We start from the raw sequence: 13,491 nt of genomic DNA, 5'->3' as shown, positions 1-13,491 counted from the left end.
TGCAGCTTAACAAATCAATAGGTCCTACACTGGACTAAGGATTACTGAGCTGGGCTGTTACATTTTATTACTGGCTGAAATATTTCACTATTTTAAGATCTCTACCTCACAGTGTGAAAAAGGTAAATCACAAACTAGCTCCTCTCCAGCCAGCTGTCATCCCATACAGGGAACCAGAAAGAAAACAACTTAAACAAGCACACAAAAATGATTAGTAAGGCGTTCAGTGACCATTAAAGGCACACATGCTGCAGGTGACAGCTGGCTCCATATAAGTTTCCCACAGGTTCATTTAAATTTTTACTCAGAGAATGTGTTTTTATGAGAAAATGGGAGTTGGAAAATATCTGTATATAGTGAGAAGCTTCTGAGCAACTGTTCAGGATGTTAAAATGTGAGATTTTTCTATTTAGTGTAATTTTTTCACTGATCATTGGAAATATTCCAGCTACTCTGATGCTATAAAATAGTGGTGGATAGTTAAGAACAACAGGAAAGCAAGAGATTGAAGCTTATGCCCTGTATCCTGAGAAAGGGCAGAAAATGTGCGATGCTACTTTTAAAATTGTAAAGACTGGTAGCAATGACAGGATGAGTATATCTAGAAATGGCTGTGAAGATCTTTTTTTTACTTTAGACAATCTGAAGTGGGGAGGGGATCATGCAAACTTGTGTTTTTCTTCCACAAGTGAGCTCACCCTGCAAAGAGCTGCAGCCATCCTTGTCTGGCTCTTCCCTGTGCTCTGTTCTCTGAAGACACTCCTCACTTTCAGCCTCCTGACACAACCAGTCATTTAGACAACATCAGCATTTATGTAATTCATGATCCACAACTGTGCTCAGTGCACATAATTACAATTTTAGTAGTAACTGCCAGTGAACATGAGACTCAGAATAGTATTTTTAAAACAACAGCAAAACACATTCATATACAGAGGGGACTGCAGAATCAGCAACTAACTCTGTGGGAATTTGCTTTCACATATCTTACCTGACAGTCTGTCCTGCCCCCAAGTATTCTAAAGCCTTTAATAGGAGATGTGAAATTCAGAAAAATTGAATTGAAAATAAGTTATAAAAAGGGAATTATGAGTATTTTTTCAGATCTCAGTTCCTAAAAAAAGCAAGTTAGTAGGCATGTCCACAAGGCACCTCAATTGAGTGAACATTCATACACAGGTAGAAAAGAGAACATCTATTACTACAAATGAAATAATTGATAAAAAAAAAAAATTCCATTTGCTATAGAAATTGATGTTTAAATAGAATGACATCAGTAGCCAGCCAACTGCAAAGCAAAAGAAAGGGAGTATTTTATATTTAGGAAAGCCTATAGACTGATCCTGTCCCAGAGGTTATAAAGGAAAAAGTAAAAGCAGTAGGGAAATTTTAAATTACACTAGAATGGATACAAGTAGACATTCTGATACAATAATTTTCAGATACTCAACAGCCCAGACTCTCAACATTGCACCAGGAAAAGCAAGTGTCCCTCTGTACAAGTATGTAAAGCTACTCAATGAAAGCAGAAGGAATGACTTAGGACTGAAGAATAATTGTACAAAATCTGTAAAAACTGTTCAGAGTTTTAAACAATTCTGGTTTTCTCATGCTACTTTCTTCACAAAGATCAGTTCATCAGCAAGTTTATTCCTGATTTACTACCACTTCAGCTCTCTACAAACATTACCCAACCTCACCTGGTTCAATTTCTGTACCTTTCTCTGTTTTCTGCTCATTAAATAGAAACAGGTTTGGCTTAAATTCATAACAGTTTTTTACTTTATTCTTGCGATCCAGAGAATTTTAATTTGCTCCAGTTAATCATATTTTAGCCCAGCTCTCATCTGTGCTCTGTGTACACTGAAAGAGTGAGTCCCAATACTTCTAATATTCAGGGGTACATAATTTTAGGCAGAGAGGTGTATTCTCTCCTACCCACCCTTGCTTCTGCTAGAAGTGAAGGTAATAAAAGGGGGGGGAACCACCCTAACTCTAAAGTGACAGTCAAGTATAAAGCAGAACAGTAAATAGATGGGATGCAGGTAGGGACAGAAGAGGAGGGTGTTTGGGAACAGCTGTTGGGTGAAAGAGGTTTGCACACAGAATGGACTGGGTAAGGAAAAGGCAGACTAGGAACAGGTGAAGAAGGCAAATTTTTCTTTTTACAACTTCTGTACCGGTTCACTGTTACATTGTTATGGGATAGAGCTTAAAGTTTTGCATGCTAAGCAAACCTCTTTCTCCAGAACCCAGATCCCACAACAGGAAATATCAGCCTTTTTGCAGACAACAGCAGCTAAAATGCAGACAGGGAAAGGAGAGAGGAGGGGGTGGCATCCTAAGTGGTACTTGACTAGAATACAGACACTTCTCAAAGTTTTTGCATCTGTTTTCTTATGATCAATTCAGAAGCCTTCTCATCCCAATTAGGTGCTTCATACAGCTTTGATGCCTCTGCCAATCACAATTTACTCAGAATTCTTAATTAGCCTCGCACGCAAAAAATAACATGTAATTTATCTGGTAATTATATATTTCTGTAACTCCTAAAAGCAACTTAGATCACCTTAATTCTATTTTCCCTTTATTCAATTATAACTGTCATTCCTAATTGTATTGTAAGTTGTGTTGAGATGAAAGGTGGCTGTAAAATCCCTGCTCTTTCACAGTGGTTCCACATATGCAGCGTCTCCACTAGACATAAAATCAATGTAGTGAAAACAAAGCAGTCCTAGTGCTAGTTCAAGTCATGTGGAGAGGAAAGCTGGACAGCACAAATAGACAAAACTTTGTATCAATCAACTTACTGGCAGAAACCTTGAACCAAAAGTTAGGACATTAAAAAAAAAAAAAAACATTGTCAAGAAAAGAAAACAAAAGGAAAATATAGGCAGCCTCCAACACAACAACCCTTTGAATGAAACGTGTGTATAGAAATACCTTACTCCAAGATGCACAAAAGGCAGGCTATAAATAGGAACAAACACTGAGCAGAGGCCATGGAGCAAGACCAGCATTGGTGTTCTCAGTCACGCTGCACCAAGTAACTTGTGACAAGGAAACAGTCCAGCCTATCTGCATTAAAAGCCTAAAAGGAAATTACTGTCCCAAACCTATGATGGAGACAGGAAGCCTAAAACACTGACTGAGAAGTCATCTGGTAGTGAAGCACCTCCAAGAGAGCTTAACCAAAACTCAGATCAAGGGATACATAATTTTCAAGCTGAAAGGCAGAACCACCTCCTCCTTCCAGACACTCACACTTCACATGCGTGGAAAATACAGGGGAAATTGCTGTTGGGAAAGGTGAGATAACATTAACTGCACACTACAAATTTACAGCTGCTGGACACCAAGCAACCTCCATCTGCAACTTGGAATATCATGTTTGCATATTAGGAAACAAGATGGTTTTCCTGTTGGTTGTTCAGCTTTTATAGTATAATATATTATAGAATACATATATTTGTGGGGTTTATACTACATCTATAGTATATCTTCTTCACTCTTCAATTTCTCTCCAAGACATTTCCCCTTCTAACCAATCTTATTTCCAGCTCTGGTTTCACACAGCCTGCAAGTCTCTACTTTTCCCTGACCCCATATATAGTCTCAGGACAGAGGAAGATACATCCTGCATTTACAGAAGAGCACAAAATCTTTCCCTAGGAAGAATGGGGAGAACCAGAGCATAATCCCTGAGCAGTATTGCCTCTCCAGGGCCATGAGACCCCCAGTTGGGCATTCATCTTGAGAAGGCAGAGGGGCCCTTGGGTGGAAGGTGAAAACACACTGTGTAACCACAGCTCCGCACTCAGCATTAAGCCATGCCCAGTTTTACACCCTGTCTGTAGCTCATGCACCTCAAATACAACCACGGGGGTTTTCTCCTAAGGACATTAAGCCTAAATCTAATATAAATAGCCAATGATGCTGCTGCAGCTTTATGTATTTATTGCAGTGAAGCACAGAAGAAAATATCTCAAGGATTTAAGCAAACAATATGGTGACAGATGGCGTGGTGACAATCCAGGCTGGGCTCCCTCAGTAAAATCCACACAACTTCATAGCTCCAGGGAAGAATGAAGGCAGAGGAGGAAGAGGGAGGAGGGAAGAGGGGAAGAAAAGAGTACATGCAAAGCAGATGACCACAGATTTGTAAAAAATAAAACCAGCCACAGACTGCAAAGTTTCTGTTCATCTGTACAAAGCCCTTTGTACCAGTGCAGGCAGATCTACCCCACATTCTTCCAAGCAAGACCAAAAAAGTTAGAGAAATACTTTAAATTAAATTGTTAGTTCAAATACGAGACAAATAAAATCCCACTAATAAGCTGTCTAATCAAATAGTCTAAGCATCCTCTCAAAAATAATTAATAGATGAAACATGAAATGTGTTTGACATTATATAAAGGCCCTTCTCTTCTGTTCACTGCATTATTTTATGTTTCCAGGTAAGTTCTCTGGATACATTCGGATTGCCAGAAATGTCCTATGTGTTTTGTAATAGTCTATAGTTATTCTGTAGCTTAAAGGGAATAATTTTGAATTTTGTATTTGAGAATGTCCTTGGGAAAACAAATTCCAAAGATGCCGCCAGGAATATCTGCAAGCAGAAAATTATGCTGAAGGTCTGGTGTCCTACTTTCACAGCTCAGGAGTCTGCTGTGTTATAATTACCTATAGGCAGGCAATAGTTTGGAGAGACTGCATGGATGATCTACAGCAATGACTTGCTAGTGGGTTTTAAAATGTTGTTGCTCAAAACAAAGGCACTTATGGATTTCTATTTTCAAGAACTGTAAGAACAGTTTGAAGAGAAAGAAAACAGTGCCTTTGAGATGAAAACATATTGCTTACTGTAAAGAACTAAAATGCAAGTGAAGCCAAGTACTCCTCTCTCTTAAATAAGAGTGGTTTAGAGGAATCCACTCTGAGCTCAGCTGAAACTGTTGACTCTATCAAAAAAATAGGAATTTATCTACACCTAAACTACATGAAAAATCAAGTAACTTCCAGAAGACTTCCATTTCCTACAATCTGCTTATTAGTTACAGAAATTCCTAATCTTTTCAAAACTACCTTCTACTGAGGAGAATTAAACTAGATATCCCTCCCTCCAGCTCCATGAGAGTTCAAGTCTATTCTCCCAGTATTCCAGAAAGTCCTCCGTGCTCTCCTGTGCTAAATTAAGAGGGGGAAAATCGTGTGGATAAGAGAATGAGGAATAATATAATCATCTCAGAAGTAGCTAGGAAAATCCTTTAGGAAATAGAGTGGGAGAAAGAGCAGGAAAGCAAGGCTCACATCATTAATATAATGCTCCTCTGAGCTCCAAGATCCAACCAAAGGCAGAAAATGCAGCAGCTGCTGCAGCTTTACTTCCTCCTAGAGATGCCAGTTCAGGAAAAGCAATGGCTAACAAGCAGGCTCCATCCCAACACCTCACACAGAACTGCCTCTGATGAAAAAAACCCACAAGACATTACATCTACTCACTTCATTCACCTGGCAAGACAGATCTCAAGCAGACTTTTAACCATTTAATACCAGTGGTTATTACGTGTGTGTGTAAAAGGTACAACTGCAGATTACATTCTAGTTCTAAAAATCTTTAAGGATGTACAAGAATCTTCTTTAAAAGTACATATAGATTGACTTGAATGGATATGGAAAAGTAAACACAGATTTACAGGGATGTCAATGCTACATTTTTACTGCAGCTCAAAATAAAAATTAGAATATCTGAAAGTTATTCTTCCTATAGGGGCATTAGTACAGTTAGAGGGGAAGAAAATCAAACTCAATTGCTTCTTTAAATGAGTCAGAATCTGGAAGTATAGTGTGCAACAATAGTGCAAGCTCCTATTTCTAGACCTGAAACACCAGTTACATGAATACTGGTATTTTTACACTAAAGTATTTCTCAACCTACACTGTAATCGTCCAGTCTTTGGCAGTAACAAAGCCAAACTCAGTATCATGCTCAGAAGTACAGTGCCATACACATGCTAATATCAGTTATCAGGAAGGGCAGGAATGAGAAGTTATTATAGAAAACCATAAATTTAAGGACTTTCTGTAAGAAAAAATACGGAACTGCTCTTACAAGCCAATTAAATGAGCTGGACAGAAATCTATACACAACACATATGGAAGATGTGGGAATTGATGAGCACATTCCATCAAGTATGACCTCCAGAAAAGATTCCACAATAAAAAACAAATCCAACACCACACACACACACCCTGCCATTCATCACAACAGTTTTGAAAGCATAAGAATTGAAGGACACCTATGCACAGTGCAAATGTAAAGTGTGAGTTTTGAACCCATTTGGATTTTTAGATGGTCACTGTGCTATTGGCAAAGAAGGTGTAAGATTTGTGGAGGAACTTTAGGAGCAGTGGACAAAGTCACGCAAGGATAAGGAAGCAGAAATGCCCAGTACCAGAGCCAGGAGTCTGGGTGGGCTCTGATCACAGTTACAAGGCTGGGCTCAGAGCTCTGTTTTGCACAAGTGCAGCACAGTTTTTGCGTCTCAGGAATGAAGAAAAACAGAGCAATCCCAAGCCATACCTATAAATGAGCTGAGAAAAACACGTAATGCAAACATCTGCAAGTATTTCAGTAAAGTACCTGAAAAATATCCACCAAAAGAACGAACAAGATTTAAAAGTGCAGTTTCCCCCACTGCTTATTCACAGTTAGATTTTTTTTATTAAATATAATAGGACATGGGGGGCCCAACACGGGCTGAACATGAGTCAGCAGTGCACCCTTCCGGCAGCAAAGCCTAACCAGGCTGCGTTAGCAGGAGCACAGCTGCTCCAGGGGAGGGACTACTCCCCTCTCCCGTACTCCTGAGGCCATAGCTGCAGTCCTTTGTCCCGTTTTGGTCCCCCCACACAAGACATCAATATATCCAAGCGAGTCCGGAGGTCTAGAGGTGCAAGAAAGGGCCAAGGGAACTCTTTTCCCCCAGGAAAGCGATGGGTAAGGAGCGGTGTAATTGCAGCCTACAACTACACTGAGAGAGCTGGACTCAGACTCACAGCAAAAGAACAAGAGCCTGTGGTATCAAGGGAAATTCTAATGAGATAAAATGAAAATATTTGCATGGTGAGAAAGGTTAAGTACTGAAACAGATTGCCCAGAAAGGCTGTGGTGTACGTACATCCATGGAGATATTTAAAACTTGAGTAGATCTGAATTCCATGTCAGCTCATCACTGAGCCAGGGCTGGGTTAGAAAACCTACAGCAATCCCTTCTAACCTCTATTGCTCTTCTAGAATATAATAATATATAGTACTTATCTTTTCAGAAAGCAATTATTTAGTTTGCATAACACTTCCAGAGCCATTTCAAAAAATATCACTTTGTAATAGCCCTTTCGGAAAATTACCCTCACCTTTAATGCCTTTTGACTAGCACTGTAACTGTGAGTGTTTCCACAACAATAAAATGCTTCAAGTTATGTCTTTCAGAAAGACTTCTAATGAGAAGTTCGAAAGATTTAATTCTGCAATAGGCAAAAGCAGTGTGGTTCAAGGACACCAAGTATTCCTGTATACTGGATATTTAAAATATGTAGGGGCTTTTTTTCCTCCTATTGACACAGAACTAACCACGATGTCCTGTTTTCAAAAAGTATGACAAATGCTATCATTATAATTATAGTGTGTGGTGAAACAGAGGTAACTGTGTTTGAAACCAAACACCCAAGTCAGAAAACAGTTCCTAAGTAGTGTTTGTGTTGAGATCTCTCAAATGTCAAGAGATACAGGATGAATAAACAGCCAGCCTGTTTTCAGCATCCTCCAAGGGATGCTGATGCACAGCAGGTTGGCACAGATGCCCCACACAATTCTCATCTTGTTTCAGTAGACTATCCCACATCTGAATATGTTTGACGTCTGTGGCAGAACTGGGGACCAAAGCCAAGGAGCAGTTCATTGGCAGGAGAGTTCCTGCCAACAGCAGGTGACAAAGTCAGCTGGAGGCAGAGCATGTGGCACTGTCCAAAGGGTATCTCTACAGCACAGTTGGGATGGGGTAGGTGCTGTACACCCTCGAGTGCCACATTGGTTTGTTGGTAGGGCTTCGACAACTGACGTCAGGTGACAACAGATCAGCCAGGTTCAGAAAACATTCTGGTTTTGTTGGCTTCACATGCCTATTTTCATTGTCTGAATCATGCAATGTCTCTCCTCAGATGGTGCAGGCAAACTCTGAGCAAACTGAAGCAGAGAGGAGCCAGCTGGGCCAGCCAAGGAGGCAGTCTAGACTAGACAGCACTCGCTGCAGGTGTTCACCCAGGGACTCAGTGCTTCAAGAGCTGCATGTCCTGCATTAATCACTGCAAACTCCACATGTGGGAATCTCTCATCTTTAGAAACCTAGAACAACTTCTTATTTTTTAAAGGCATGGCTCATCACACCAGATTCACATTGACATAGTATTTATTAGCCATAGAGAATATGGCAAGCTTATCTCCTCTGAGTCATGCAGTAAAGTCTTCAGCAGCACAGAGCATTAGAGATGAGTTCCCATATCTGTGCCTTCAGTTTAGTTCAGCTTAGGACAGTTAAGCATCATGTAACAGCCACCTGGCACAGAACACATATGATAAGGATAGAAATGAAATGGCCTTATTAAAGTGTCAGAGAACTGCATTCTCAGGCAGGAGTGGGACCACCTTTTTTTGCACATCCCAATGCATGAGACAAAACAGAACACTTTAAACACTAATAACCTTCACAATTCAGCCAACATTCATCTGTTTCTGCTGAAATCCTGACATTGACTTTAAAGACTTCACATTAGCAGACCCTTTCTCTCAGACTTCCATCTCCCCTGCCTTTATGACAGCACAGAGAATTTCACCTTCAGCTCCCAGGAATTCATTCCTAAATGAGTAGTTAATTGAGTGACACATGCAAGTCTCATTACTGCAATGTTCCAAACCCAGCTGCAAGACATTGCACAGGCTAAGTTCAAAATTAAAGCATTTCCAGTTACATGAACAAACAATTCCTTCAGCCAGTTCAAGTTACTGGAGACAGCTCTGTTAGATTGTTTTAACAAACAAGACAACTTTGATTTCCCAAGTGGAAATCTTAGAAGCCAAATTTCATCACAAAAGTTTCATCAGCAAACTGTGATAATCCCTAGAAATCAAAGACAGCCATATGCTAATGACAATATTAGCCTACCAAAAGTACAGTAGTAACCCACTCAGAAAAGAAAGATAGTCTATTCATTTTCTATATAAAAGTAAAAAATAGATCTGTATCAGTAACATCCTGCATCTGCTACTGAGTGGGGAAGTTGATTCAGCATTGCCCGAGACCTTTAAGTGTTCTTACACTGACAGAGACAGGTGAGTGAAATATGTATCAATAGAAGTCCAAAATACATATAAACCCAGCTTTATAAAGACAAGTAAATCTGTGCAGTAATTTAAAAGCACATGAAATAATTGCCTCTGTAACTTGGTCACTGCAATTGTATCTAAGACAGTAGCATTGACTGTAATGATCTTTCTATATAAATCAAGATGTCAAAGCCGTTGTTACAGAATCTCTGCCATAATTCAGCACTTACTGTCCTCTCCTTGTATGACATAAGTTTTAAAAGTAAGACCATTCAAAATACCAAGAGAAACAGATCTCTTATCCCCGTGGAAAAAAAAGTCTTTTCCAGAGGTAGAGTTTCCAAAGTTCAAAGCTGATTCCTCAATCACAACTAATCACTGTCACTTTCCTGCTTCTTTTTCTCCCTCAAGTCACAAAATAATATGTCTGGTCCACTTCCTTCTCAGATGTATTCAGAGAGCTCTTTCCTATTTGAAAGTCATTTATGAGAAGCAATAATATTCCATTAATAAGAAATCCTAAAGGATGGAAATATCAGGAAATAAACTGCGATTAACATTGAAAAGCCTCATGTACTGGAAAACCAGTGACTTCCCACACCTGAACTCTCTATTTTACACCACAGTGGGAGCTCCTCTGACTTTCAGCAATCCACACCACGGAGCTGAGCCCTGCCTGGTGCTAAGCACCTGCTTCAGGAGCAGCTGTGATCACCACACAACATCAGTGCTGCAGTGCCAGCAAGAATTTCCACAAAATTGTTACAGCATTAAAGAACTTGAGACATGAGTCACTTCTATCGTTCCAGTCTCACAAGAGATTACATAAAGAGATGTTTTCCAACAAAATAAATCTGTCATTACCTCCAGATTTCAGGCAATCCCCTTATGGGTTTGCATGGACTACAGTAGGAAAGTAGAAGCACCCAATTAACAAAAACCTAATTTAATAAATATAGGGAATACAAGAGCTGGTCCAAGTGTGCAAGACTACTTAATTTATAGACTGTAGTGGATCACTGCAGTCTAGCTTAATATTATTGTCCTGTTACTACTGTTGTCTTCAGACACATTCAGGTCTATCGCCTGCTATTTCTTGTAAGCATCACAGAACACCTGTTTATGATTTTGGGGATAAGATGTAAAATTATTTCATGAACCTACTATTTTGAGGATTTTTTTACATCCATGTGCCATATTTGCTCTTAAAATTTCTAGGCTGACCATCATTTAATGTGCTGGAGACTAAAATTTCATTAGGGTTGCTTTTGTAGTGTCAAAAAGATGAGTTTCAGGTATGAACCTTAAAGTATTTCCAAGTATGTGAAGAGCAATCAACAAGGATACTGCTATGCATATTTTTTCTTTTTTTGAAGTACAGAGAAATAATTAGAAACATCTTTTTTGAACTGCTTGTACTGATTACTCATGATAGAGACCAACACAATGAAGTATATTAGACTAGTAAAAGCTTGTAATAACTTTTCCTACCTTATCTGCCATTATCATGGAGGCCCCGCCATGAATTCCAAGAATTGGAATAGAAGTCTGAGATGAAATAAAATCCAAAATCTGAGCTACTGCCTCCTGATCGGTGTCATCTCCAAAAACCACTCCATGGATCTTGGTGCCTGACATCAAGTCGCAAACATGTGTTATGATGCTCTTGGGGTCAGTCTGGTTCACGAGAAGGGTCACTACATTGACATCAACAGTCAGGTCTGCTGACATTTCCCTGGTCCAGAGAGCTCTGATATCTCTCTCTGTTATGTACTTGGTCCTTCCCAGAATCACTGCAATGTTCAGGATGGGATAATTTTTCTCTGCTCCACGAACAAGATCCAAAGGCGCCAGAAGAGCTTGGAGTACCAGGAGAGCACAGCCAATTTTCCTCATCTTTGCCAGCTTTGTCCCCTGTAAAAGCGATCACATTGTATAAGAAAAACACAGAGGAAAGAAATATATACTGTAGAGCTCCAATGAAGGTTTTAAACAGAGAGCATCTGGGCACAATGCAAACTTTAGCAGCTTTTTATAACGCATTCTTCACCTTAGTTCCAGTTTAAGCCTCTTGTACCCCCTCAGAAAGTTGGTTTGATAATGACAGTATTACAGCTGGTCTCCCACAAGCAAAGCAAAAAATGTAGCACAAGTTCAGAGAAAAGATCCATTAACATTCTTCCTGGATAGCCAATAAAAAATAAAATTACTGACAATTTAAAAAAAAAAATATCATCCTTCTCTTTAACCTTGCTGCACTAAAACAGGTAAAACAGAAATCTATATTCCTTCATCCTGAACATCTATTTAAAAATTTAGTCACGGTCTAACAGGGAGAGGTACTTTAGCTCAAAATGAGACAAGTGAGCCAGAGGTCTGCTGGAAACCCCACTCCACATATTCCATACATCTCACAGCATCCCAAAATCATGCTGGTTTATTTCTGAAGATCTCTCCTAGGCAGCTGCTGCTCAAGGAAGCCTACACTGCATCTCTGGAACGGATTCAGAAGCACAATATTCCATCTTAATTCTTCTCCCTCCTTTTATGCAGCATTGACTTGAGCATCTCAGAACTGCTGATCTCGGACACAAAGTTGTCCCTGGTGTTGAAGGGGAGGGTGTTCCATAAATGAGCATCACTGCACTGGTTACCTCATGTCTTCACTGAATCTCTGTAGAGGGTTGAATATAGACAGAGTAGGATGGGGAGAGAGATGAGGCACAGAAGTGATCTGAACTATCTGAAGGAAAGAGGGAGAGCAGGTCTGACTCTGCAAGATCTCCCTCTGTTTCTGTGCCCCGAGGGATTCCCACCCCCATAACTGGCTCTCCGCAAGCTGCAAGAAGGGAGTCCCTGTGCCACATAAAGCCAAGCTTGTTGCGAAGCGTCACACAGAACACACTGGCGGGGCTGTCCAATCAGGGGTGGCACTTCTCACATCTCCCCTCTCATCCCGCCAGCCCCATCTCCATCATCAGTCAGAGCCGTCTGCTGCTCGAAACGCACACCGAGACAAGGGCTGGCAGCACCATCACCTCCTCTCGGGGCGGACGAGGAGAGGAGCGCTCCACAGACCGCTTAACCGCGCACCTCAGCGCCCCTGCGGGGCTCCCACCCACCGCCGCAGCGCGGAACGCGGCAGCAAACCCACCCCGATCGCCTCCCGTCCCTCCCGACAGTGCCGGGGGAGCCGCGACCATCGCGACAGACCCCCCCCATCCTCCCGCAGTCCGCCGCGCCGCGGGCGCTCGGGCGCCCCGGCGGCGCGGCGCACGTACGAGACGCCTCAGGAGGACGGGAGCGGCGGGAGGAGCGGTGAGGGCCGCGGTGTGGTGCTCGCCTGTGGTGCGGGCATGTCGGCGACCGCGGGCATGTCGCGCCCTCGCTGCCCGGGCTCAGGGGCGGCCTCCGCGCCGCCGGCCGCACGCGTGATCCCCGCCGCAGCCTGCGGGCGACATCGCATCCCGGGAGGGCAGCTACGCGCACAGGGAGACAGGCGAGGGGGGGCTGGACACGGGGAACGGGACAGAGACGGGGAGAAGGCGTTAGTCAGGTTGCGGGGGTGACAGGGGGGAAGAAACGTATAGTTCAGCCTCATGTGAACAGAAATAAAGTGACTGCGCTCTAAAGTTCCCCCCCTCTCCACCTTCTCTTAGAAATACATTTCAGCGCTCTGCTAAGAGCCCGCAGCCGTCCGGGAAACGTCCCTCTCATCCCTATCCAGGTCAGGAAAATCCTGGGCTCCCAACTGCCCGTCTGCTTCCAAGTGAAATAGGTGGGTTTGAGCTCTAAGGGAAGAGACGTCCGACCTGGAAAGGGCAGCTAGAAGCAAACTAATTCACATGATCAAGGGCAGGAGTTTTCTTGTCAGGTTCGAAACGAGCATAACCTGGAACACAGCTAAAGCGGTGCGGGATAAAGCTCTTTTCGCTCTTGAAACGGAACAGCTTCATTCCCAATTTATCATAAACAAACCCAGGGAGACACTCTAGCTGAACCCGCCACGGGAAGCCCAATCGCTCTGATTTCCATTCACTATTTCCAGTAAATATGCATAAGGATAGTTCTTCAAGCAGCCCCGGCTAAATGTAGGACGCTGGCGCGCC

At 41.9% G+C, this 13,491-nt stretch overlaps 1 protein-coding gene across 1 annotated transcript in view; it reads right to left on the bottom strand.

The window, feature by feature from the left end:
• GRIN2A (glutamate ionotropic receptor NMDA type subunit 2A) overlaps positions 1–11,291 on the bottom strand; it is a 165,149-nt gene extending 153,858 nt beyond the window's left edge. The window contains exon 1 of the mRNA XM_008921736.4: positions 10,874–11,291. Coding sequence (XP_008919984.2) covers positions 10,874–11,278 — 405 coding nt within the window. The 5' untranslated portion in view covers positions 11,279–11,291. The remainder of the gene's footprint in view (positions 1–10,873) is intronic.
• Between the last annotated feature and the right edge of the window lie 2,200 nt (positions 11,292–13,491).

The sequence above is a fragment of the Manacus vitellinus genome, unplaced genomic scaffold, assembly GCF_001715985.3.
Source record: "Manacus vitellinus isolate BGI_N305 unplaced genomic scaffold, ASM171598v3 scaffold_12_pilon, whole genome shotgun sequence".
Classification (NCBI taxonomy): domain Eukaryota; kingdom Metazoa; phylum Chordata; class Aves; order Passeriformes; family Pipridae; genus Manacus; species Manacus vitellinus.
The sequence above is the reverse complement of the archived record's forward strand: the minus strand, read 5'-3'. Positions and strand labels throughout refer to the sequence as shown.